Source organism: Phyllopteryx taeniolatus, unplaced genomic scaffold, assembly GCF_024500385.1.
Source record: "Phyllopteryx taeniolatus isolate TA_2022b unplaced genomic scaffold, UOR_Ptae_1.2 contig_27, whole genome shotgun sequence".
Classification (NCBI taxonomy): domain Eukaryota; kingdom Metazoa; phylum Chordata; class Actinopteri; order Syngnathiformes; family Syngnathidae; genus Phyllopteryx; species Phyllopteryx taeniolatus.
In genome coordinates this window covers 235,095-261,244 of record NW_026903195.1, presented here as the reverse complement: position 1 = coordinate 261,244, position 26,150 = coordinate 235,095, and the positions used below count along the sequence as shown (strand labels likewise).

The following is a 26,150-nucleotide window of genomic DNA, read 5'->3' as shown; positions in this document are numbered from 1 at the left end:
TATTTGTTTGGCAAAGTTTTAAGACCGATGCCCTTCCTGATGTAACCCTCTGCATTTATCCGGGCTTGGGCCTACAGTTTGCACTGGCTTGTGCCCCCATAGGGCTGCATTGAAGTCGCAACAAAGACAAAATTTCAAATTTCAAAGTGACAAAATCCGTTTTAAACATAACTATCCCACCCAATTTCTTGTTCACAAAGCAACGTTTCAAGAAAAGCTGCATACTTTTGAAAAGTAGTACAAATCTTGAATCAAAAGAGGTTGCTTTGATCTACTTGTGCTGTTAATGTTGCACTAATCTGCATTTTTTCATAATCAACTGGAAACTGGATTGGCAGTGTATTGCCTGCTCAGGCATGAATGTGTGTAATCTGTAATCTATGCCAAATATTTGTTTGTTCAAGTGCAATTTTTGTGAACAGAGCCTCAGTGTTTTCTTATTTTTTATATTTATTTATTGTTCGACATTACAAAGCTAATGTTCAACATATTGTTTGCGCGAATTGTTCTTAAAAAGGATGTATTTGAAGTATTATGCTCTAATGTCACTATATCAGTGGTATAAAACCATCAATGATACTATCGTTTGTTGTGATAGTTTTGGGGAAGATATTCAATTTCATCCATCCATCCATCCATTTTCTGAGCCGCTTCTCCTCACCAGGGTCGCGGGCGTGCTGGAGCCTATCCCAGCTGTCATCGGGCAGGAGGCGGGGTACACCCTGAACTGGTTGCCAGCCAATCGCAGGGCACATAGGAACAAACAACCATTCGCACTCACAGTCATGCCTACGGGCAATTTAGAGTCTCCAATTCATGCATGTTTTTGGGATGTGGGAGGAAACCGGAGTACCCGGAGAAAACCCACGCAGGCACGGGGAGAACATGCAAACTCCACACAGGCGGGGCCGGGGATTGAACCCGGGTCCTCAGAACTGTGAGGCTGACGCTCTAACCAGTCGGTCACCGTGCCGCCGATATTCAATTTCTTTACCGCTTATCCTCAATAGGGTCGCGGGCGTGCTGAAGCCTATCCCAGCTTTCTTCGGGCGGGGTACACCCTGAACTGGTTGCCAGCCAATCGCAGGGCACATAGAAACCAACAACCATTCACACTCACATTCTTACCTATGGGCAATTTAGAGTCTTCAATCAACCTACCACACATGTTTTTGGGATATGGGAGGAAATCGGAGTGCCCAGAGAAAACCCACCCAGGTACGGGGAGAACATGCAAACTCCACACAGGCGGGGCCGGGATTTGAACCCCGGTCCCCAGAACTGTGAGGCAGATGTGCTAACCAGTTAATTGAAGACTCTAACTTGCCCGTAGCTGTGAATGTGAGTGCGAAAGGTTGTTTGTTTATAAGTGCCCTGCGATTGGCTGGCGACCATTTCAGGGTGTACCGCACCTCTCGCCCGAAGATAGCTGTGATTGGCTCCAGCATGCCCGCGACCCTAGTGAGAAGAAGCGGAACAGAAAATGGATGGATGAACTAAACACATATAATACTGTATATTGAGAGCGAGAGTAATGGATAACAAAATATATTGTACAAACAGTATAAAAATAGAGCAACAACAGTCATAAAAATCTGCAATGTAGCAGGACAGCGAAGCAAGAACTGTGATAGAGCGCAGGATAACTGTATCTGTCTTCCGTTAAGTTGCAGGGACTCATTGTTATAGGGCTGAGACTCATTGTTTCCCGACATGTGCATCCTGGGACTCACATAGTTTTAAGTGTAAAATGCTTTACATCTTGTTTGTTGAAAAGTTATGCAATAGAAGTAAAGATTTTTTTATGCAATAGAAGCAAAGATTTTTCCCGAACATGAGGAAAAATCGTGATTAATAATCGTGATTACATCCATCCATCAATATATTTTTTATTTTCTATCCGCTTGGTGGAAAGGATGGCGGGTAGGGACGATAACAGGGGAACGATAAAGGGGGCACCCTGGAGAGCAGCCACGGGGCATGAGAGGGGAGCCCCCGAGCAGCCATTCAGCCAGAGGGGGCCAGCCCCATGAGCACCACCGTGAGCCTAGTGGAAACCCACCTCCCCCCGTTACAGCTGCTGGGCACTGCTGCCCCACATCCAAAACCCCACAACCCAAATTCCACCGCCCCCCAGAAATCAGTGTATGTAGGGCATTAAAAAACAGGGACGGGTGTGTGTAATGCAGACCTGGGGGGCAGGCAGGGTGGAGGAGCAAAACGTCTAGACCAGGAGCCAGCACTGAATACTGCACCCCCCCCCCCCCCCCCCCCCCCCCCCCCGACCCTACACCAACCCAGCAAGAAACCCTGAGTATGTGTGTGTGCCGGGATGTGATTACTGAAAAAATTACAGTAAATGGTGTGAGTGTGTGCTCCTGAAGGCCGGGCTCCTGAAGGCCGGGCTCCTGAAGGCCGGGCTCCTGAAGGCCGGGCCTACCCGGTGGGACAACCACCTGGACAAAGGAGTGCCACACCCAGCCCCGCAGTACCGCCCCTCGGAACCCCAACACCCCACCGCCCCATCCCAGCCAGCGCCTGCTACCCGTCCCAGAGTGCGGGAGGTGGATCCGCCCCGAGACCAGGCAGTGAAAAACCCCACAGCAGGCCCCACGGTCACCAGGGAACCTCCTGCCTGCTGTGAGAAGAGGGGGAGCGACCGCAGCCGGACGCAAGGACTGGAGAAATGAGGAGGAAGCAGGCCCGAGGAGCGACTGTCGCCCACCAGCAGCCGGAACGGGGAACCAAAGCGGACGCCAGTTGGCACCTCCCCAGTACCCGCGGAACATGAGCAAATCCATCACCAGCACACGCCGAGAGGCCGGTCAAGTTATCCGTTTGCGATGGCTCCTGCAACGAGTATTGATTTTGAAAATTTATTTGGGAAGTTGACTATGCTTAAGTCACCGAGTATGCACAATCTTGGAGAAAGTTGAATTCTTCAGTTCAAAAGACTTTCTGCGTCACCAAAGACCAGAGTTGGTGTGCATTCCCATACAGCATGAAAAAAGGTTTCTGGGGTATTTTTAGTGCATTGAGTGCATATGTTGGATTAAGAGAAGCCCGTTTAATGTATCGTGTATTGAGTAAAGTGTGTTCTGTGGAGCACTTTATATTGTATAAGCTGTAAATTCGTATTTTTTGTCATCCTAGACGTATTGTTACATATCTGCATCCAGTAATTATGGTCAGCAGACAGAAACGTGTTCTTCCCATTTAGTGATTGGTAAGTTCATTGATTTTGTAAATGAGATGAAATATATAAACTTTTGAGAAGATTTTTTTTCTTTGTAGAGGAAGCTTGCTCAACAAACTCCGGTTGAAGGGTGCTCTGAAGTGTTGGTATTCTTTTTATTATTGCTGATTTTAATTTTTTTTTTTTAATTCTTGGAACAATTCATCACGTGTATTATTATTATTGTTAAACAGTTGTTGTAGGTGGTTGTTGTAGGTGGTCAATTCCACATTGTTCCCATGTGTTAAAATAAAAGGATATGTTGTTAATTTCAAAATATGGATTGTGTCAGACTCTGTAGCTTCTAGACTTTTCCACCATGCGATTATTGGGTTCTTGAAACAGTTATGGCTTTTGAGACTTGTAGAAATAAATTGGAGTTTTGGGAGTTTGATGTTTCTAGCCAATAATGATGTGGTGCCTCCTATGCAGCCCTATGGGAGGCACAAGCCAGTGCAAACTGTAGGCCGGTCCCAAGCCCGGATAAATGCAGATGGTTGCGTCAGGAAGGGCATACGGCTTAAAACTTTGCAAAACAAATATGAGCATTCATCCAAAGAATTCCATACCGGATCGGTCGTGGCCCGGGTTAACAACGTCCACCACCGGCGCCGTCAACCTGCAGGGCGCCGGTGGAAATTCAGCTACTGTGGGTCGAAGACGAAGAAGAGGTGGAAAGCGGGTTCTTCGGCAGAAATTGAAGAGGAAATTGAATGTGGAGACATTGAATGTTGGGACTATGACAGGAAAATCTCGGGAGTTGGTTGACATGATGATTAGGAGAAAGGTTAATATATTGTGTGTCCAGGAGACCAGGTGGAAAGGCAGTAAGGCTAGAAGTTTAGGGGCAGGGTTGAAATTATTTTATTATGGTGTAGATTGGAAGAGAAATGGATTCTGGGTTATTTTAAGAAGAGTGGCTAAGAATGTCTTGGAGGTGAAAATAGTATCAGATTGAGTGATGAGGCTGAAACTTGAACTTGAGAGTATTATGTGTAATGTGATTAGTGGCTATGCCCCACAGGGAGGATGTGACCTAGAGGTGAAAGAGAAATTCTGGAAGGAGCTAGACGAAGTAGTTCTGAGCATCCCAGACACAGAGAGAGTTGTAATTGGTGCAGATTGTAATGGACATGTTGGTGAAGGTAATAGGGGTGATGAAGAAGTGATGGGTAAGTACGGCATCCAGGAAAGGAACTTGGAGGGACAGATGGTGGTAGACTTTGCAACAAGGATGCAAATGGCTGTAGTGAACACTTTTTACCAGAAGAGGCGGGAACATAGGGTGACCTACAAGAGCGCAGGTAGAAGCACGCAGGTGGATTACATCTTGTGCAGACAATGTAATCTGAAGGAGGTTACTGACTGTAAGGTAGTCGTAGGGGAGAGTGTGGCTAGACAGCATAGGACGGAGGTGTGTAAAATGACTCTGGTGGTGGGGAGGAAGATTAGGAAGACAAAGGCAGAGCAGAGAACCATGTGGTGGAAGCTGAGAGAGGACGAGTGTTGTGCAGCTTATCGGGAAGAGGTGAGACAGGCTCTCGGTGGACAGGAGGAGCTTCCAGAAGACTGGACCACTACAGCCAAGGTGATCAGAGAGACAGGCAGGAGAGTACTTGGTATATCTTCTGGCAGGAAAGGAGAGAAGGAGACTTGGTGGTGGAACCTCACAGTACAGGTACATCATACAATGAAAAAGGTTACCTAAGAAGAAGTGGGACACTGAGAGGACCGAGGAGAGGCGAAAGGAATACATTGAGATGCGACATAGGACAAAGGTAGAGGTGGCAAAGGCCAAACAAGAGGCATATGATGACATGTATGCCAGGTTGGACACTAAAGAAGGAGAAAAGGATCTCTACAGGTTGGCCAGACAGAGGGATAGAGATGGGAAGGATGTGCAGCAGGTTAGGGTGATTAAGGATAGAGATGGACATATGTTGACTGGTGCCAGTAATGAGCTGGATAGATGGAAAGAATACTTTGAGGAGTTGATGAATGACGAAAATGAGAGAGAAGGGAGAGTAGAAGAGGCAAGTGTGGTGGACCAGAAAGTGGCAATGATTAGTAAGGGGGAAGTTAGAAAGGCATTAAAGAGGATGAAAAATGGAAAGGAAGTGGGTCCTGATGACATTCCTGTGGAGGTATGGAAGCAACTAGAAGAGGGGGCTGTGGGGTTTTTGACCAGCTTGTTCAATAGAATTCTAGCGGGTGAGAAGATGCCTGAGGAATGGAGGAAAAGTGTGCTGGTGCCCATTTTTAAGAACAAGGGTGATGTGCAGAGCTGTTGGAACTATAGAGGAATAAAGTAGATGAGCCACATAATGAAGTTATGGGAAAGAGTAGTGGAGGTTAGACTCAGGACAGAAATTAGTATTTGCAAGCAACAGTATGGTTTCATGCCTAGAAAAGTACCACAGATGCATTATTTGCCTTGAGGATGTTGATGGAAAAGTACAGAGAAGGTCAGAAGGAGCTACATTGTGTCTTTGTAGATCAAGAGAAAGCCTATGACAGAGTACCCAGAGAGGAACTGTGGTACGGAAGTCTGGAGTGGCAGAAGTATGTTAGAATAATATGTTAGAATAATACAGGACATGTACGAGGGCAGCAGAACAGTGGTGAGATGTGCTGTAGGTGTGACAGACGAATTTAAGGCAGAGGTGGGACTGTATCAGGGATCAGCCCTGAGCCCCTTCCTGTTTGCAGTGGTGACGGATAGGCTGACAGATGAGGTTAGACTGGAATCCCCTTGGACCATGATGTTTGCAGATGACATTGTGCTCTGCAGTGAAAGCAGGGAGCAGGTGGAGGAACAGTTAGAAAGATGGAGGCATGCACTGGAAAGCCGAGGAATGAAGATTAGCCAAAGTAAGACTGTAACTATGTAAGAATATATGTGCATGAATGAGAGGGGTGGTGGGCGAAGAGTGAGGCTACAGGGAGAAGATATAGCAAGGGTGGAGGACTTTAAATACTTGGGGTCAAAAGTCCAGAGCAATGGTGAGTGTGGTCAGGAAGTGAAGAAACGGGTCCAAGCAGATTGGAATGGGTGGAGGAAGGTATCAGGTGTTATGTGACAGAAGAGTCTCTGCTAGGATGAAGGGCAAAGTTTTTAAAACAGTGGTGAGACCAGCCATGATGTACGGATAAGAGACACTGGCACTGAAGAGACAACAGGAAGCGACCATTTGGATAAAATTAGAAATGAGCTCATCAAAGGGACAACCAAGGTTTGATGTTTTGGAGACAAAGTTAGAAAGACCAGACTTTGATGGTTTGGACACATCCATAGGAGAGAGTGAGTATATTGGTAGAAGGGTGATGAGGATGGAGCTGCCAGGCAAGAAAGCGAGAGGAAGACCAAAGAGAAGGTTGATACATGTCGTGAGGGAAGACATGAGGGCAGTTGATGTTCGAGAGAAGGATGCAGGAGATAGGCTTACATGGAAAAGGATGACGCGCTGTGGCGACCCCTAAAGGGACAAGCCCAAAGGAAAAGAAAGAAGAAGAAAGATGTGGTGCATCCATTTGATAAGGTATTTTAATTGGTTAGCTAAATAATAGTGTTAAATGTTGGGAGCATTTTTGCCTCCCCCCTGTTTACTTTTCTGATGAGTGGATAAAATAATTCTATTTTCCTTATTCTTTGAGGAAAAATTTAGTATGGCAGAATCTAAAGTTTGAAACCATTAAAATGGAATCATTGGGAATGTATCTTATATTGGGTTTGGATAAAAGCTTAAGTTATTTGGGAAAAGGAAAGTCGGTAGTTAGATGCCTGCATCTACCTCCGGTAGGATCCAACGAACTCCAGAAGGTTGTAATCCAATTATATTTGTCTCGTGTAGGGCACCACGTCTCTTTTTATATTGGTAAAATTTAGGAAAAGTGACGAAAAACCTCAATCAATCTCAGTACTTTAGAAGGCTCGCAACATGGATGAAATCATAGTTCTCGATTACAGCAGTTTTACTATTTCACTCAAACACACAAAGTACACAACAGGAAGTGGAATTTTAGAGAACATTTAATTAAATCTACAGGGGAAGTTGGGGAAACAATGCAGAGGGACTTTACTACAAAAAGATACAGATAAACATTCGTAAAAGAAGCCTGAACTTGTGACGTAAGTGTGGGGTGAATGGATGTGCAGTGAGCGATGCTAGAGCTGGGAATTAGGTGACCGCTAGTTTAAGCCCAATTATACACCAATTTGTACTTGGTAATCAGAAAGTTGTACTCACATTTGCACAGAACACAAATAGGCAGGCGGGTCAATCCTTCCGATGGCTGGGCACGGCCGTCGACAGGTTGATTTGAAGAAAAAGGAGGAAAAAGAAAAAGCAAGGGTAGAGTGGCCAAAGCGCCTGTGTGATGATGTTCACCACATGCTAAGAGAAAACTTTCACATGCAAATCCTTCCTGCCAGATTCCTCTTGGTGGTGACTCACCCTCACACAAAAGTGTAGTTGGGGAGTTGGCAGAATAACTGCGGTCAGCGATTGTCGGCGCGGCAAGGAAGATTTGGCCGGGCCTAGCCCATTTTGCCTCGCCATCTCCTTCTCGTGGTGAGGAGTGGGGCTTTTTGGCTGGGAGCCAGCAGAGCAGGAAGACCAGCAAGAGAGAACAAAAGGCTTTGGTCTTTTGTACCAAGAAAAAGGGCAGTTGCCCCAAAAGGCCAGAGCAGGAAGGACAGACCACACCTCTGATATTGAATTTCACTCTGGAATTATCTGTGGTCTAAACGCAGTGGATCTAAACTAAGAAATCAATTCCCAGCGTTTGCATTGTCTCACACACCATGGTTAATCTATGCAATGAGTGTTTCAACCTTATTTGGTGGCTAAGTACACTTAATGTCTGTGATGTAACATTTTCGTGTTGTCTGAGGTAAAACACAATCATCTTCCCTCCATCCATCCATTTTCTGAGCCGTTTCTCCTCACCAGGGTCGCGGGTGTGCTGGAGCCTATCCCAGCTATCATCGGGCAGGAGGCGGGGTACACCCTGAACTGGTTGCCAGCCAATCGCAGGGCACATACAAACAAACAACCATTCGCACTCACATTCACACCTACGGGCAATTTAGAGTTGTCAATTAACCGATCATGTTTTTGGGATGTGGGAGGAAACCGGAGTGCCCGGAAAAAACCCACGCAGGCACGGGGAGAACATGCAAACTCCACACAGGCGGGGCCGGGGATTGAACCCCGGTCCTCAGAACTTTGTGGCAGACGCTCTAACCAGTCGCTCACCATGCCACCCTAAACTCAACCATGAACTCCCTAAATACAAGCAGCACATCAACTGTCATCCTACCAGGGAAAACAACATTCTTGACCACTGCTATACCACGCAAAATGACCCATACCATCTATAGCAGAGGCAGGTAGAGTAGCCAAATATTGTTTTCAAGTAAGAGTACTGTTACTTTAGAATAATATAACTTAAGTAAAAGTAAAAAGTAGGCATCCAAATATTTACTTCGGTAAGAGTAAGAAAGTACTAAATGGAAAAACTACTCAAGTAAAGATTAACTTGTGAGTAACTTCTGATTATTATTTTTTTTATCAGAGCATGAACATAAAATAAAATTAAAAAATATAATAATATATGGGGGCGGCACGGTGGCCGACTGGTTAGACCGTCAGCCTCACAGTTCTGAGGAGCGGGATTCAATCCCCGGTCCCGCCTGTGTGGAGTTTGCATGTTTTCCCTGTGCCTGCGTGGGTTTTCTCCGGGCACTCCGGTTTCCTCCCACATCCCAAAAACATGCATTAATTGGGGACTCTAAATTGCCCGTAGGTGTGAATGTGAGTGCGAATGTTGTTTGTTTGTATGTGCCCTGCGATTGGCTGGCAACCAGTTTAGGGTGTACCCCGCCTCCTGCCCGATGATAGCTGGGATAGGCTCCAGCACGCCCGCGACCCTAGTGAGGAGAAGTGGCTCAGAAAATGGATGGATGGATAATATATGGGCGTTGACACACCTGCCACCATTTAAATTTTTATCTGCCCAAATACCTACAACACATAGATTGGGCCCTACAGAAACATTATTTTCTTTATTTGCTTAAATGACTTCATGAAGAAGCTGTTTCCTGAACAGACTTATGTGTGTGCGTGTGCGACATCAAGGCATAGTGTTAATTTTGCCATATCAACTGCCAAAACAACAATAGAAACATCTGCAACTTACCGCAAGGTGTTTTCCCAAGCTAGAAGTGGGGTGAAAAATCCAAGTTTCGGCATTCATAATTTAAGTTTTTAGGAGTCTGTAAAATAAACACAGTCGCGCGGCTGTTTTTTCCCCCCAAAATGAGTCATTTTGATTGGCTCGCGAAGGCTATGTGCGTGGTCAGGCGAATGCCTTGTGTTGTCTGATTGGTGAAAAATTTGTCATTTTGATTGGCTCGCGAACGCTACGTACGTGGTCATGTGACTTCCTTGTGTCATCTGATTAGTGAATTGGAGTCAAATGACATTAGTGATCCCGTTTGATTGGTGCAACGGGCACCCTATGCAGATGTCGAAGATCGATTCTAAAAATAGACGCACACAGTAGTGATGGGCATGGCAGTTCTTTTGAGTGTACTGAATCATTGGAATCAGTTCATTAAAAAGATTCGTTCGCCGAATCGAGTTCTTTTACACAAAATCATTCAGGTGCTTCCTCATTCATTTAATTATCCATCCCTGAGGTTCATGTTCACTCAACACATTCACCGAAAGACTATGCGTTGTTGTTGTCATGTATTATAAACTAGGAAAGGTTATTATTATTTAAAAAAAAAAAAAAACTGCTAAATTATCAACTACCAATCTTTCTCTCTGAAGATGCGTGCAGCGAGCTCAACTACCGAATATACTCCGCGTCCCCTGACGTCTAGCTAGGCTCTCGCCAGCCGGCGTGACTTTTCTGCATTCCACCGCGGTGGACAGCGTCGCTGACACCAGCACCCACCAGCCGGGCTTTCTGCTCACTCACTGTTATTGTCAAAGTGTCTTTGAGTGTTGAGAAGCGCTGAAGGTTAATGTATAATTATTATTATTATTATTATTATTATTAAATAAAAGAGGCGGCACGGTGGTCGACTGGTTAGAGCGTCAGGCTCACAGTTCTGAGGAACCGGGTTCAATCCCCGGCCCCGCCTGTGTGGAGTTTGCATGTTCTCCCCGTGCCTGCGTGGGTTTTCTCCGGGCACTCCGGTTTCCTCCCACATCCCAAAAACATGCATTAATTGGAGACTCTAAATTGCCCGTAGGCATGACTGTGAGTGCGAATGGTTGTTTGTTTCTATGTGCCCTGCGATTGGCTGGCAACCACTTCAGGGTGTACCCCGCCTCCTGCCCGATGACAGCTGGGATAGGCTCCAGCACGCCCGCGACCCTAGTGAGGAGAAGCGGCTCAGAAAATGGATGGATGGATGGATGAAATAAAAACTTTAATAATCTCATTAGAGACACTGAGGGAATGTGTATGTGTACGTAAAAACATTTATTATTAATTTACATTGATTTTAAATATGTGTGCTTGTTTTCATGTGCTTGACTGACTCAAAAATTAGCCGTTAGCTTGAAGCTGCTAGTGAAAGCTATCCCCGTGAGGACCTCAGGACTTGCGGTTAAAATCAATCATGAGTATGTTCACTGCGTACTACGTCGTCCCTTGCGCAAATGAATCACTCATCGTACTAGTACATCGCTCCTTAGCGGATTCCAAACGAAGAAGTTCAATGAACGAATCACTCGTGTCTAACGGATCGCGAACGATAAGTTCAACGAACAAATCACTCTTCAGTTCTTCAGTTCCTCAGTACACCAGTTCACCGGTTCACTGAATGAATCACTCAGTTCACTTAAGTCCCCCTCCCTTGCCTGCACAGCGCTACCTTACGCTGGCTGCTCATTGGTCACTCGCCGAACATTCAGAAGTGAGTGACAGAACGCTTCAGCAGTTCCATTTCCGCTCCCAGCCGACTCGCTTGTCTCATGGCAGCGACCAAGCTAAAAGAACGAATCATTTCATAAACTGATTTGGTTCAGTTTGTTTACTAAAAATATTCGTTCTTCTGAACGAAATGTTCGCGAACGAAACAACATTAGCGCATTGAATAAAATAAAAGTAGCCAACGGCATGTCGATCATTGTAACGGAGTAAAAGTATTGATCCTTCTTCACATAAATGCTCAAGTAAAAGTAAAAAGTACAGTGCATTTAAAGTACTCTGACAAGTACGGTTTATGGAAAATGTTACTTGGGTAAATGTCACGGAGTAAATGTAACGCGTTACTACCCACCTCTCGCCTATATATAGTGAAAACACTGAAGAAGTGGACCAATGTAGCAAAGATAGAACTTCAAACCTGTTTAGACTGCACAGACTGGAGTGTCTTTGAAACGTCAACTGGCAGCCTGGATGAATATACAGACACTGTCACATCCTATATCAGTTCCTGTGAAGATGTGTGTGCCAAAAAAAGACATTTTCATGTTCAATAACAACAAGCCTTGATTCACTGCCAAACTTAAGCAACTTCGGCAGGCTAAAAAGGACGGCCATCAGAGTGGGGACAGAGCCTGTACAATTGCGCTAGAAATCAGCTGACAAAAAAAATTAACATAGCAAAGAGAAATTATCCAGAAAAGCTGGAAAAACAGTTCACTGCCAACGACTCTAAATCAATCTGGCGAGGATTAAAATCGCTAACCAACTACAAGCGACTATACCCCCAAGGAGAGAACAAAAGAGGACTAGCTGACGACTTGAACACCTTCTACTGCAGATTTGAAAAGGACACTTTCAGACCCCACATCCACCCAGCCGTACCACAGACCACCATGGCACCTCTGACTTCTGAGTTGACCACTCATGAACAGGATGTGAGCCGTATCTTCAAACTACAAAAGACCAACAAATCGGCGGATCCAGACCTTGTGTCCCCATCCTGCCTCAAAGTCTGTGCGGACCAGCCCGCTCCAGTCTTCACACAGATCTTCAATAGATCTCTGGAACTGTGTGACATTCCATCCTGTTTTAAGCGCTCCACCATCATCCCAGTCCCCAAGAAAGCTGCAATTTTGGGTCTGAATTACTACATGCCTGTCACCCTGACATCTGTGGTCATGAAGGATCGCATCATGCTGGACCACCTCAAGAGCATCACAGGACCCCTGAAATTTGCCTACCAAGCAAACAGGTCTGTGGATGACGCAGTCAACATGGGACTGCACTTGATCCTAGAACACTTCGACGGCGCGAGGATCTATGCGAGGATCCTGTTTGTGTACTTCAGCTCTGTATTCAACACCATCATCCCCGAACTAATCTCTTCCAAGCTTCTCCAGCTCAGCGTGCCGCCTGCCACCTGCCAATGGATTTACAGCTTCGTGACGGGCAGGACACAACAGGTGAGGCTTGGCGACACCCCCTCATCCACACGCACCACCAGCACCGGGGCGCCCTTAGGATGTGTCCTCTCTCCGCTGCTGTTCTCTCTCTACACGAACGACTGCACCTCAAATCACCCGACATGCAAAATCCTCTTGGACTCTCCACATCCTGGTCACCGCCTCTTCCAGCTCCTTTGCTCAGTTAAGCACTATCGAACATCCATCATCCATTTTCCATACTGCTTATCCTCACTAGGGTCGCGGGTATGCTGGAGTTTATCACAGCTAACTGCGGGCAGGAGGCGGGGTACACCCTGAACGTGTTGCCAGCCAATCGCAGGGCACATATAAACAAACAACCATTTGCACTCACAAGCTAGGCTGCGTGGATATACGTTAAGAAACCTCACTCGCCAGTTCTTAAAAGAGGGCGCTGGCCGCTGAGTTAGCAGTTTGTGTACTACCAATACATGACACGGTGGAAGTGTGGTTTGGAACCCTGGTGTGGTCGACCGCACACGAAGCATCGCCATAGTTATGTGACCGAGAACACAACTCAGAGGCACAAAATCAGATGCAGAATAACTTCCTGGTCAAAGCATCCAGTCCTCCCTCTCATCCAATCAGCGATGAGTCTCCCTCACCAGTACGTACCTCTTCCGGTAGCTTAAAGGTTTTGTTTTTTTATTTGCTGTTATGATTTTTCATTTGCTGTTGCTGTGTTTTTTGCTGTTGCCGTGTTTTTTTATTTGCTTTTGTGTTTAGTTATTTGTTGTGTTTTTGATTTGCTGTTGTGTTTAGTTATGTGTTGTTGTTATTAATTATTTGTTGTTGTGTTTAGTTATTTGTTGTTGTGATTAATTATTTGTTGTGTTTTTTGATTTGTTGTTGTGATCAGTTATTTGTTGTTGTGTCATTTTTTATTTGCTGTTGTATTATGTTATCTGTCGTGATTAATTATTTGCTGTTGTGGTTTTTAAATTGCCGTTGCGTTTAATTATTTTCTTTTGTGTTTTGCACTTCAGTGCCACCGTGTTACACGTATTACACACTAAATAATTTGGAATAAATGATGTTGGACACTTGCTTAATGAAATATGTAGAGTATGGTAGCTAATGTAACGTCTGTTCAGAAAAAAAAACTGGTAAATGTTAGTAAGATGTTATATGGTGGTGTGGTTCGCAGTTCCCGACATGGATGACATGGATGGCGAAGAAGAGGAGGAGGAGGAGGGTATGCTTCTTCTTCCTGCCGCAACAACAGAGTTATTCCACCAGGCAGACGTCACCACCAGAATCAGCAGAACTAGCAAAACCACCCTTCCGCCACCGACTCCCAGTCTTCTACCTCCTCTCGTGACATCCAAATCCAACTTCCTCTCGGGTGAAGAAGAGGAGGAGGAGGGTGTGCCTGTTCTTCCTCTCACAACAACAGAGTCATACCACAAAGCGGACATCACCAGCAGCACTAGCAGAACCATTCCACCCCCACAGACCCCCACTACAGTCCAGAGGAAGTCAGCCATGAGGAAGGAGGTGGATTCAAAGGCAGGACAACAAGAAACAAGAATGGAGGGCCTACCAATCTTCACAATAGCTCAGAAAGACATTCCAATCATGACGAGTGCCACCTCCTCACCTTCCCCACCGTCACTCATGCTTGTTCTTTTTCTCGCCTTTAGCCTCATCATCTTCATCATGGTGCCATTGTGAGGGAGAGGATGACACACACACACACACACACACACACACACAACACATCTCTTATCAGTTTGTCCAAAATACTATGAGAAATCAGGGGAAATTTTGTGATGATATGATGACAAGTGTATACATACAACTATTAGAAATGTATTTCTCTAGTAATTATAATTTCAAGCTGCACCGTAGTGTAGTGGTCAGCATCTTTACATCAGTTGAGAGTTTGAATCTTGGCTCAGGCCCTCCTATGTAGAGTTTGCATGTTGCATGAGACGGCTAGGAAGCTAATGAGCATGGCATGGATGCAAACTAGCATGAAGAGACAACAGGGCGAGGGTGACAAGGTGAAAAAAAAAAAGTTAGCGACCAGTGACATAAATGTAAATCCTTCACAGTGTCCCTTTAATGGGAAGTGGACTGACAAACTAGGAGCTTCCAGCAAGAAATAAAAAACTAAAAACAGGAAGTTACAAGTATTTTGACAATTTCATGAATTTGTTTTGAGCTTGATGAGACTTTTTTGAAGTTGTAAATCTCACGGTTGGGTTTTTGTGGTGTTGGAAGGCAAGACAAAATATGGAGGACCCAAATGCAGGGAAGCAGGGAGGAAAGGCAGGAGTGCAGGAATATTAAAACAAAAAATAATTTCCAAAAAAAGGCACAGGGGCCTGCAGCACCTGCCGAGGAGCAGGCACGGGGGCCTGCCACAGCTGCCGAGGAGCAGGCACGGGGGCCTGCCACAGCTGCCAAGGAGCAGGCACGGGGACCTGCCGCAGCTGCCGAGGAGCAGGCACGGGGACCTGCCGCAGCTGCCGAGGAGCACAGATAGGGTTTGCAGGCGCTTCCTCAGCCTGCCGCCATAGAGGTTTGGGAACACAAGAAACAAGAGGGGAGAGTGCACAGGAACGGTGGATGAGGAAACACGGGTGGTACGAGACAAGGTGACGAAATAGGCATGGAACGAGGTGACTTGGGGGCAGGTTTGGACGGAGGTGACTTTGTTGGAGGTGTGGAACAAGGTGTGGAAACTGTTGAAAAATTATGTGACTTTGAAACAGGGGCAGAAAAGCGGGAGGACAAAATTTGACCTTTACTTGGGCGCCTCCGTTGGCAAACACGCGGAGAGATGGCCAAACGGGTGCCCAAGTAAAGGTCAGAGGGAAATGACTTGGGCTTGGACTCGCAGAGGTCGGAAAATGTGACAAAAATTGACGAGGATGAGAAAAATGACTACGGGAATAACCGTAAAAAACTAAATTGAGGTCTGAATCGGTGTCAAAGAAGATTAACTAAAACGGGGCCATCTTCATAATCTGATAAATCTGAATCTAAAAAAAAAAAAATACCGCATTTTCACGACCATAAGGCGCACCGTATTAAAAGGCGCAGTCTCAGTTACGGGGTCTATTTCTGTATTTAACAGATGCATAAGGCGCACCGTATTATTGGGCGCAGGCATGGTAAAACATATGCTAGCATACAACATACGGTAGCATGCATGCACGCTAAAACAATGTTTTTAAAAAGGCAGTGGGAGCAAAACTGAGTTTGGTTGTACTTTATTGAAGTATTTAACAATGTACTAATGTTATTTTTTGAGCAATCCTCATCCACAAATCCATCAAAGTCCTCTTCTTCTGTATCCGAAATGAACAGCTGGGCAAGTTCTCCATCAAACACGGCAGGTTCCCTCTTGTCATTGTTGGAGTCAGTCTCGTTGCGATGCGGTTCCTCAGAAATGATGCCAGCTTTTATGAAAGCTCGAACAACAGTGCAAGCAGACACGTTAGCCCAAGCATCCACAATCCATTCACAAATTCTGGCGTAACTCGCGTAACTGCCTCCTAGTCTTCATAAAGCTGTGTTAGCCATCTGTCATCCATGGCTCCCATGCCGCTCACAACTTCACTTTGAACGCCCTGTTTACACCAATCTCCAGCGGTTGGAGTTCCTTCGTCGAGCCTCTCGGAATGATGGCAAGCTCCGAGTTATTGCACTAAGTCAAATGGTGACTGTAGAGACGCTTCTCCCGGCTGTTCTTTGCTCATTAATCCATTGCTCGAGTTGGTCTTCCAACTCGGGCCAGCTCACCTTGTTTCCGCGGAAAGCTTCGTCTTCTTGACTTGGCGAAGCTCGTCACAGATATACAATATTCTCCTTCTTCTTTTCCTTTCGGCTTGTCCCGTTAGGGGTCGCCACAGCGTGTCATCCTTTTCCATGTAAGCCTATCTCCTCTATCCTCTCTAACACCAACTGCCCTCATGTCTTCCCTCACGACATGTATCAACCTTCTCTTTGGTCTTCCTCTCGCTTTCTTGCCTGGCAGCTCCATCCTCATCATCCTTCTACCAATATACTCACTATTTCTCCTCTGGATGTGTCCAAACCATTGAAGTCTGCTCTCTCTAACTTTGTCTCCAAAACATCGAACCTTGGCTGTCCCTCTGATGAGCTCATTTCTAATTTTATCCAACCTGGTCACTCCAAGAGCGAACCTCAACATCTTCATTTCCGCCACCTCCAGCTCTGCTTCCTGTTGTCTCTTCAGTGCCACTGTCTCTAATCTGTACATCATGGCTGGCCTCACCACTGTCTTATAAACTTTGCCCTTCATCCTAGCAGAGACTCTTCTGTCACATAAGACACCTGACACCTTCCGCCAACCATTCCAACCTGCTTGAACTCGTTTCTTCACTTCCTGACCACACTCACAATTGCTCTGGACTGTTGACTCCAAGTATTTAAAATTATCTCTTATCGGTATCTCTTCTCCCCGTAGCCTCACTCTTCCCCCTCCACCCCTCTCATTCATGCACATATATTCTTACGTAGTTGTAGTCTTACTTTGGCTAATCTTCATTCCGCTCCTTTTCAGTGCATCCCTCCACCTTTCTAGCTGTTCCGCCACCTGCTCCCTGCTTTCACTGCAGATCACAATGTCATCTGCGAACATCATGGTCCACGGAGACTGCAGTCTAACCTCATCCATTAGCCTGCAAACTGGAATGGGCTGAGGGCTGAGGGCTGATCCCTGATGCAGTCCCACCTCCACCTTCAACTTCTCTGTCACATCTACAGCACACCTCACCACTGTTCTGCTGCCCTCATACACGTCCTGTACTGTTCTAACATACAGTGGGTACGGAAAGTATTCAGACCCTCCATCCATCCATCCATCCATTTTCTGAGCCACTTATCCTCACAAGGGGAGTGCTGGAGCCTATCCCAGCTTTCAACGGGCAGGAGACGGGGTACACCCTGTACTGGTTGCCAGCCAATCGCAGGGCACATATAAACAAACAACCATTCACACTCACATTCACAGCTACGGGCAAATTAGAGTCTTCAATTAACCTACCATGCATGTTTTTTGGGATGTGGGAGGAAACCTGAGTGCCCGGAGAAAACCCACGCAGGCACGGGGAGAACATGCATAGTCCACCCAGGCGGAGCTGGGGATTGAACCCCGGTCCTCAGAACTGTGGGGCAGACGCTCTTAACTAGTCGCCCACCGTGCCGGCGCATTCAGACCCCCTTAAAATTTTCACTCTTATATTGCAGCGATTTGCTAAAATCATTTAAGTTCATTGTTTTCCTCATTAATGTATACACATCACCCCATATTGACAGAAAAAAACTGAATTGTTGAAACTTTTGCAGATTTATTAAAAAATAAAAACTGAAATATCACACAGCCATAAGTATTCAGACCCTATGCTGTGACATTCATATTTAACTCAGGTGCTGTCCATTTCTTCTGATCATCCTTGAGATGGTTCTACACCTTCATTGGAGTCCAGCTGTGTATGATTATTGTGATTGGACTTGATTAGGAAAGCCACACACCTGTCTCTATAAGACCTTACAGCTCACAGTGCATGTCAGTGCAAATGAGCATCATGAGGTCAAAGGATCTGCCTGAAGAGCTCAGAGACAGAATTGTGGCTAGGCACAGATCTGACCAAGGTTACAAAAATAATCTGCTGCATTTAAGGTTCCTAAGAGCACAGTGGCCTCCATAATCCTTAAATGGAAGACGTTTGGGGCGACCAGAATCCTACCTAGAGCTGTCCGTCCGGCCAAACTGAACAATCGGGGGAGAAAATCCTTGGTGAGAGAGGTAAAGAAGAACCCAGAGATCACTGTGGCTGAGCTCCAGAGATGCAGTCGGTCGGGAGATGGAGAAAGTTCTGGAACGTCAACCATCACTGCAGCTCTCCACCAGTCGGGGCTTTATGGCTGAGTGGCCCAACGGAAGCCTCTCCTCAGTGTAAGACACATGAAAGCCCGCATGGAGCTAAAAAACACCTGAAGGACTCCAAGATGGTGAGAAATAAGAATCTCTGGTCTGATGAGACCAAGGTAGAACCTTTTGGCTTTAATTCTAAGCAGTATGTGTGGAGAAAACCAGGCACTGCTCATCACCTGTCCAATACAGTCCCAACAGTGAAGCATGGTGGTGGCAGCATCATGCTTTGGGGGTTTTTCAACTGCAGGGACAGGACGACTGGTTGCAATCCAAGGAAAGATGAAAGCGGCCAAGTACAGGGATATCCTGGATGAAAACCTTCTCCAGAGTGCTCAGGACCTCAGACTGGGCCGAAGGTTCTTCTACTCTTCTTTCTCTCTGAATTTCCTCTTTCATCAACTACTCAAAGTATTCTTTCTATCTATCCAGCACACTCCTGGTACAAGTCAACACATCTATGTCGCTCTCTATCCTTAATCACCCTCATCTGCTACACATCCTTCCCATCTCTATCCCCCTGTCTGGCCAACCTGTTGTTTTGGCAAATCTTTTTCTGACAGAATAAGTAAGGAAGCAATCTTGTCTTTGTGGATTTTTATTACAAGAAAAAAGGAAAAGTCTTTGCAAAGAGAGGAAACGGTACACGTCTTACGACTTGTCACCCTTTACTGAAGCCCAGACAAAAAAAACACCTTTGTTGTATTGAAGTGAGAAAGACAGAAGAAAAGCAAAACAATTGTCTTTGTCCAGCTGCACTCAACATATCTTTATCGAAAAACAGCAAGTCGTCACAACATGGCTGGGAACAACTAGTATGCACGGCATGGCCGGAAAACTGTCACAACGTGGAACAATAAAGCATGTGAAAGTTGTATAAACTAAGAGAAGTAATATTTGGTATATATGAAACATACATTTGTGTGTGTGTGCGCGCGCATCAGTTCAGATAGATGATTGGTTGTTGCTCGGCTTTTATGACCTATCTTCTGCTCCTCTATGACCTATCAATGTGCAATGAGTTACGAGCACTGATTGTAGCTAAAAGTGCATGCTAACAGTGAATCCTCTTTCTTAGAGGTGATTACTTAGCCTTATTAGGCCGACCCTTACGGTCATACGTCGTAGAAGGTGAGGGAAGTGGAGGAGTCGGGACCAGAGGAGGCGCTGGGACCTTCTTGCAGTGTGACGTGTGAACCCACGTAGCTCTTTCAGCAAATTCCACTGCAGTGTGGGTCAGAAGGAGGACTTGGAAAGGCCCCAGCCAGAACTGATGTCGCCACATTTTCCGTCAGAATTTCTTAATCAGCATGAAGTCGCAATGTTTGATGACATGCAGGGGTCCGTCGGCCAGCCTTGGGAGTGCTGATTGGACTTTTTTCCTGAAATTGATTAGTCGATAATGTGTTATACCTGAACGATTTGTATGCCCATCACCAGATCTGGCTTTGGTAGACCCGAATGGATCCGGTCCAATGGAGTGCCTGCAAAGACAATCTTAAAAAAGGGATAGGGGGCACACACATCCTCATATATACTTGACCTAATTTAATTGACTTCCCAGTATTTATTTCCGGGTGGTAGCTATCATGTGTTCTGCAGTCAAATTGAAATCTGTCAGAAAGATGTTGTCAGAGAAAAGCTTTCGAACAATTGTAATAAAATTCTTAAAATAATTTTGGTCAATTGTGCTACCACCACTTACTTAAATTTTTACTTTAACATGTCTACCATATCTAGACAGTATTTTGTAAGCGCATTGATCGTTATTTCATTCGATACATTATCAGTATAGGGTCAATATGGGCCGACCCATTATCCATTGTCAGCATTAAACTAATATAACATTTGTATATTATCATTATCTTTGAGACTGATAATCAAAACATTACTCAATGTAAATACTGTACATAAAAAAATGCTCTAGACCACAGGTGTTAAACTGGTCATCCCATCATTTTATGTGGCCCACGAAAGCAAATCAAAATTGTTAATTGTGTTCTGGTGTAATACCATTAAGATATTTGCAAACATTTTTGTGTTACCAATCCCCCTTTGAAAACAACTGTAATAGTTGAAAAACATGATTTTATAGGGCCCTAATTTCAAAACTGGCTATTCATCAATATGTTGTGTATACTGTACGTAATTACCATCTATGAGGTAATCTTTGATTTATGTGGGTTCACAGTCGTAGCGGCCCGCCGAGGGAAGTCAGTCACGATGTGGCCCGTGTCAAAAATGAGTTTGACATCCCTGCTCTAGACACTTTACAAAAATTTGGGTGGAATTAAAGCTCCTGCTAGGAACCGGTACTTTTCCTTTCCCCCGAAAGCCCGTGTCTGTGTCAACATGAGATCATGTAAATAACGAGTGAAGGGATTTGAGTAGTCTGGCAATCGAAGACTTTCTTCCGTTGGATCAAATCTGCCTCAGCATTTTTTGTCCAAGGGATGCCAGTGACACAGTCAGTTAAGCATAATTACTGATCCAGGACCTGCAGTAATTTGTCATGCTCAAACGTAACATCTGTATCATTATTAGGTTTTTCGTCTGAAGGTTCAGGGATTTTAAATTTAGAAATTTTGTTTTTCAGACGACATTTAAAATGTATCTTTGCTAACTGTATGCCAGTATCAGCTAAGAATTTCAGTAAGGCCCATGTCTGGCTTTTTCAAACATGAACATTCTATTGTCTACAAGTCTATTGCCTACAATTTGTAGTATATATACTGTATGTGGCCAGCCACTATATCATACCATGTTGACCTAATCACAAATGTGCACAATTTTATATCGCTTCATATGTCAACCCAAATAGGTGAATGTTCCATAATGAGTTCAAAATTATTGTCATTAAATGTTTGTAGACCAATCACCATATGTATCAGAATCAGAATCATCTTTATTTTGCCAAGTATGTCCAAAAAACACGCAAGGAATTTGTCTCCGGTAGTTGGAGCCACTCTAGTACAACAACAGACAGTCAATTGACAGAAAATACTTTTGAGACATAAAGACATTGAGAAAAACAGTCACTGAGCAATAAAAGGTTGCTAGTAATCTGGCAATGCCGATACATTTATTATTATTTTTTTAGCAATTGTGCAAAAAGATGCATAGTCCTCTAGCAATTAGAGCAGTTTGAATGACTAATATAGCAATAGTCAGGTGCAATGACCATTGTGCAAAGGGCGCCGAGACTTCAAGGAATGTATGCAGTTTAAAGTGACGACAGTGCGATAATCTGAGACAATGTCGATTGTGCAAATGTTGCAGATACTCCTCAGTCAGTGTGCATGTGGTGCAGATGCTACTCTGGCATGAGTGGCCAGTATTGGTCAACAACAGATATGCAAATAGTGCAGCGTGGCGAGACTACTATGTGAGTGCACGGGTAATGTATAATTGGCCCCACAGAAATGTGCCAACAAACTCAAGAGAAAATTGGCAGCATGTTGCAATGGAATTGTAAGTTAGCTGTTTAAGAAGTTGATGGCAAAAGGGAAGAAGCTGTTGGAATGTCTGCTTGTTTTAGTTTGCATTGTTCGGTCGTGCCTTCCTGAGGGAAGGAGCTGGAAGAGCTGGTGACCAGGATGTGGAGGGTCCAAGAGGATTTTGCACGCTCTTGTCTTAGTTCTGGCAGCGTGCAAGTCTTCCAGGGTGGGGAGGGGGGTACCGACAATCTTTTCAGCAGTTTTGATTGTCCGTTGCAGTCGGAGTTTGTCCTTTTTTGTAGCAGCACCAAACGAGTCGAGCATAATAACACTGCAACAACGTGTAATGCGACCTTCATACTCCAGAGCACAAAACAACACAAAACCAAAAACAATTCCAGACAAAACTCCCCCTTTTTTTGATAAAGTGACACATGGTCCCATCCATGCTCACTTTCATAAAATACAAAAACAAAAAAACATTCTCGACAACCAAAAAGTGGTTAATACCGGACAGAATTTGGCCCAATGGGTATCGACTCCAATACTGGACAAATATCATCAACAGTGTCCGTGCCAAGTGGATGCTGGCGGGTGGGCAGTTTAGGTTCAATCAAATCGCCGGATAGTTCCGGATTAACCCTATATTTGCTGGTAGCCCAATTGGTGGGATTTTACTTGGGACTTGGGAAATGTCAAGGAAGCAGAAAAGAACATTGCAAATGAAGTTCAATTCGTAAGAAGGACGCGATGTAAAGCACGTATGCGTGTTGTGAAAAATCTGTGTTCTTTGACAGAGTTAAACAAAAAACGTTCCCAATTAATCGTGCGCCAACAGATAAGCAAAAGGCTGACATTCTTCTAATCGCGCTGAAGTTTGCTCCGCCAGAGAAATGTGCACATGACACATAGCTGCGCATAAACACACAGACAACACAACATTAAATAAAAACACACAGCTGCACAAAGTCATTACTGGAGGTTGCAGCATACAACAATCCTTTTAAAGATTAAATATCTGTTTGATGTTGAAATTGTTAAAGTTGTACTACCCCCCCCCCCCCCCCCCCCAATGGACTCTATCTTGCTATCAGTAGGTTACTCTCGTTCAGGTCTCTAGGCCTCATTGTCACTACTTCATAAAAACAAAACAAAACTCTTGATCAACAATATCACAGCATCACACTAGTTAATCCTCAATCGAATCCTCAAATAAATAAATACATTTCCATAACTTCTTTTCCCCTGGAGCAACAGCTCAAAACACATTGCTTAAGTTGTAATACGCACACAGATATATACTGTAGCCACAGCGAAAAACAGATCTTCCTGTAATCAAACAACGTACTTTCATCAAACACTTGGCCAAAATTCCAGCATTCGTCTCTCAAACACAACACACATAGCTAAACACGCCAACACACCAGTAATCAGCAGACCGCACAGTCACTCACACCAAGTCATTTTCGTCCATAAATTGAACACACGTCTTGTCAGTCAGATAGTCTTATCTCTTCATTCTCAAATACCTTTAAAGCTTTTTTGTCCTTTTAATTGCTGTAAAGCACTAGGTGTTACATTTTTAATTAATGAAACGTGCTATATAAATACATTTGCTTTGATCATTTGACAGCATTTGAAACAAACATTATTTCAAACAAAACTGTTAATCTGTGAGTGCAAACAAATTGTGGTTCTGTTAGATAAATTGTAGAAGTTATCATTTATTTGCTTAGCTTGCATTAGTATAATGGACAATTTTAGATGTCTCGCCTTCAAAAAGAAGACTCAGCATCATCCGATGGAAGGGCGCCTGGACCAAGGACGTGATCGGATGTGGTCGGGTCGTGACAGGTGTTGGTTCAATATTATGTGTTGTGTCTTATTACTTAGAATACTATGTCTGGGAAAAACCCTCTTATTATCAAATATTTTGTGTTGTGTCTTATTGCTTAGAACATTATGATTTGTAAATCCCTCCTATTTCAAATAAAAGCAGGAGCGAGGGGGGGGGATTGTTTAGAGCGTGTTGAGAGGCTGTGATCTGAACAATCTCCCATACGCCCTCCTCATGAGAAAAAGAAACCAGCGTCTTCATTCCTTTTGTGTCTATTTTTTATAATGTTGGGTAAGGTTCTGAACTCAGTGTTGTGAATTTCACAAACCCGATATTCTCACCCCTCACATTAAGTAGTTAACATTTTGCGTTTCACATTTGTGTTAATTTATTTATGTCAGTGGGATTAACCATGAGTTTAACCAGAATTTTGATTTATCTAGTACCCAAAAATAATAATAATGTTTATTTAAAATGTTCAATCATCAATTAAAAATATGCATTTTTAATTATTTTTCCCAGGCCAAATATCCACTAGTGATTAGTTTCTCGAAACCTTGAAAAATTACAAATCATCTTACATTTCGAGTGATACCTCGATCACCTTCTCTTAGGCCCCAAACCAAGTTATACCGTCCCTGGTCTACTGTAGATTTGTTCAAGCAGTTCCAAACTGCTACACCTTAGGTTCCAGATCAAAAATCTACAACATCTAACGCGGGGAATAGATCCTCAGACAATTACAAGTCATGATTCTACATTTCAAGTAATTCAATTTTCAATGTATCTTTGTTATATCTCATCTTTTGTTGTCATGACAAGACAACAAACTTTAAAAAAAAAAAACAACAAACAACAGCACTGAGAGTTCCAAATATAATGCTAATTCTATCAATTTGGACTGGTTTTGGAGAGGGGAGGAGAACTTTCTAATTCAAAGGGATCTATCAATTATACTTCATAGTTGCATACATTAATTCCATAAGTGTGTAAATGAATGTCTGGTGGTGACTGTAAATTAAACAACTAGCCTTAGCAAAGCAGTGTTATCAGTGCCAAGCGCGTCTTCACTGCAGAAAAATAACAAAAAGAAAACAATGTTGGATGCGTGTGTGTGTGTCTGTATATAACCAGTTAAGCGCCGCTCTGTCTTTGGGGCCGCCGGGAGTCAGCCAGACGTCAGACGAACTGGGTCCCGCACCATCGATCACCATCATGTGTACAAAAGACTTTTTTTTTTTTTTTTTCTCCTTCGGACAGTCTCTGATCCAATGTCTATCCAATGTCTCTTCTTTCCACAATGGAACCATCTTCTGCACCCTCCACATCCCCTCCAATGTTCAGCTCCCAGCCTCAACCTCCTCAAATTTGGTGCAGCGGTGCTTTGCTTTCCATGCTTTGGCCATCATTGAGTGTAGGAAGGAGACGGCTACTCTTGTTGTGACACTGCAGCAGGCTGTGTGAGGGGCGGTGGGGGGGCCGCAAAAGTGCTGGAAGTGGAGAGCTGTGCTGTGGGTCGCAGGAGGCGGTTGTGTTGTTGGTCTTCTTCCAGATTGCACTCTTCTTCATCTTTGTCATAGGGTGATTGACTGGAGACTACTGTGGAACCCAGCTCACGACCACAACCTGACATCCTACCCCTGGCCAACTCGGACAGATTAGACCACAGGCGATACACAGTTATCAGTAACTTGCCCTACACATAGTTTTGTCAGAAAGCTTCTGTCCCTGTTTGCATCTAAATCTAACATCCATCCATCCATCCATTTTCTGAGCCGCTTCTCCTCACTAGGGTCACGGGCGTGCTGGACCCTATCCCAGCTGTCATCGGGCAGGAGGCGGGGTACATCCTGAAGTGGTTGCCAGCAAATCGCAGGGCACATAGAAACAAACAACCATTCGCACTCACAGTCATGCCTACGGGCAATTTAGAGTCTCCAATTAATGCATGTTTTTTGGGATGTGGGAGGAAACCGGAGTGCCCGGAGAAAACCCACGCAGGCACGGGGAGAACATGCAAACTCCACACAGGCGGGCCGGGGATTGAACCCGGGTCCTCAGAACTGTGAGGCTGACGCTCTAACTAAATCTAACAGTAAACCACATTTCCAGACATTTGACAGTTCTATCTAAAAGTTCCAAATCCTTGACTTTCTTTGTTCTTTCTCAACCAACTTTCTTTTTCCCTCAACCTTTTTAGTTGTTGTACACAGGCCGGGAAACCACATTCATTTATCCACATCTCCATGCATTCCACAGACTTCTCTCCATATTCTTCCCTCATACGAGACATAATAGG

At 44.5% G+C, this 26,150-nt stretch overlaps 1 protein-coding gene across 1 annotated transcript in view; it reads left to right on the top strand.

The window, feature by feature from the left end:
- LOC133473511 (peptidase inhibitor 16-like) overlaps positions 1-24,099 on the top strand; it is a 68,285-nt gene extending 44,186 nt beyond the window's left edge. The window contains exons 6-7 of the mRNA XM_061765175.1: positions 13,817-14,339; positions 17,207-24,099. Coding sequence (XP_061621159.1) covers positions 13,817-14,339; positions 17,207-17,345 — 662 coding nt within the window. The 3' untranslated portion in view covers positions 17,346-24,099. The remainder of the gene's footprint in view (positions 1-13,816; positions 14,340-17,206) is intronic.
- Positions 24,100-26,150: the final 2,051 nt, after the last annotated feature.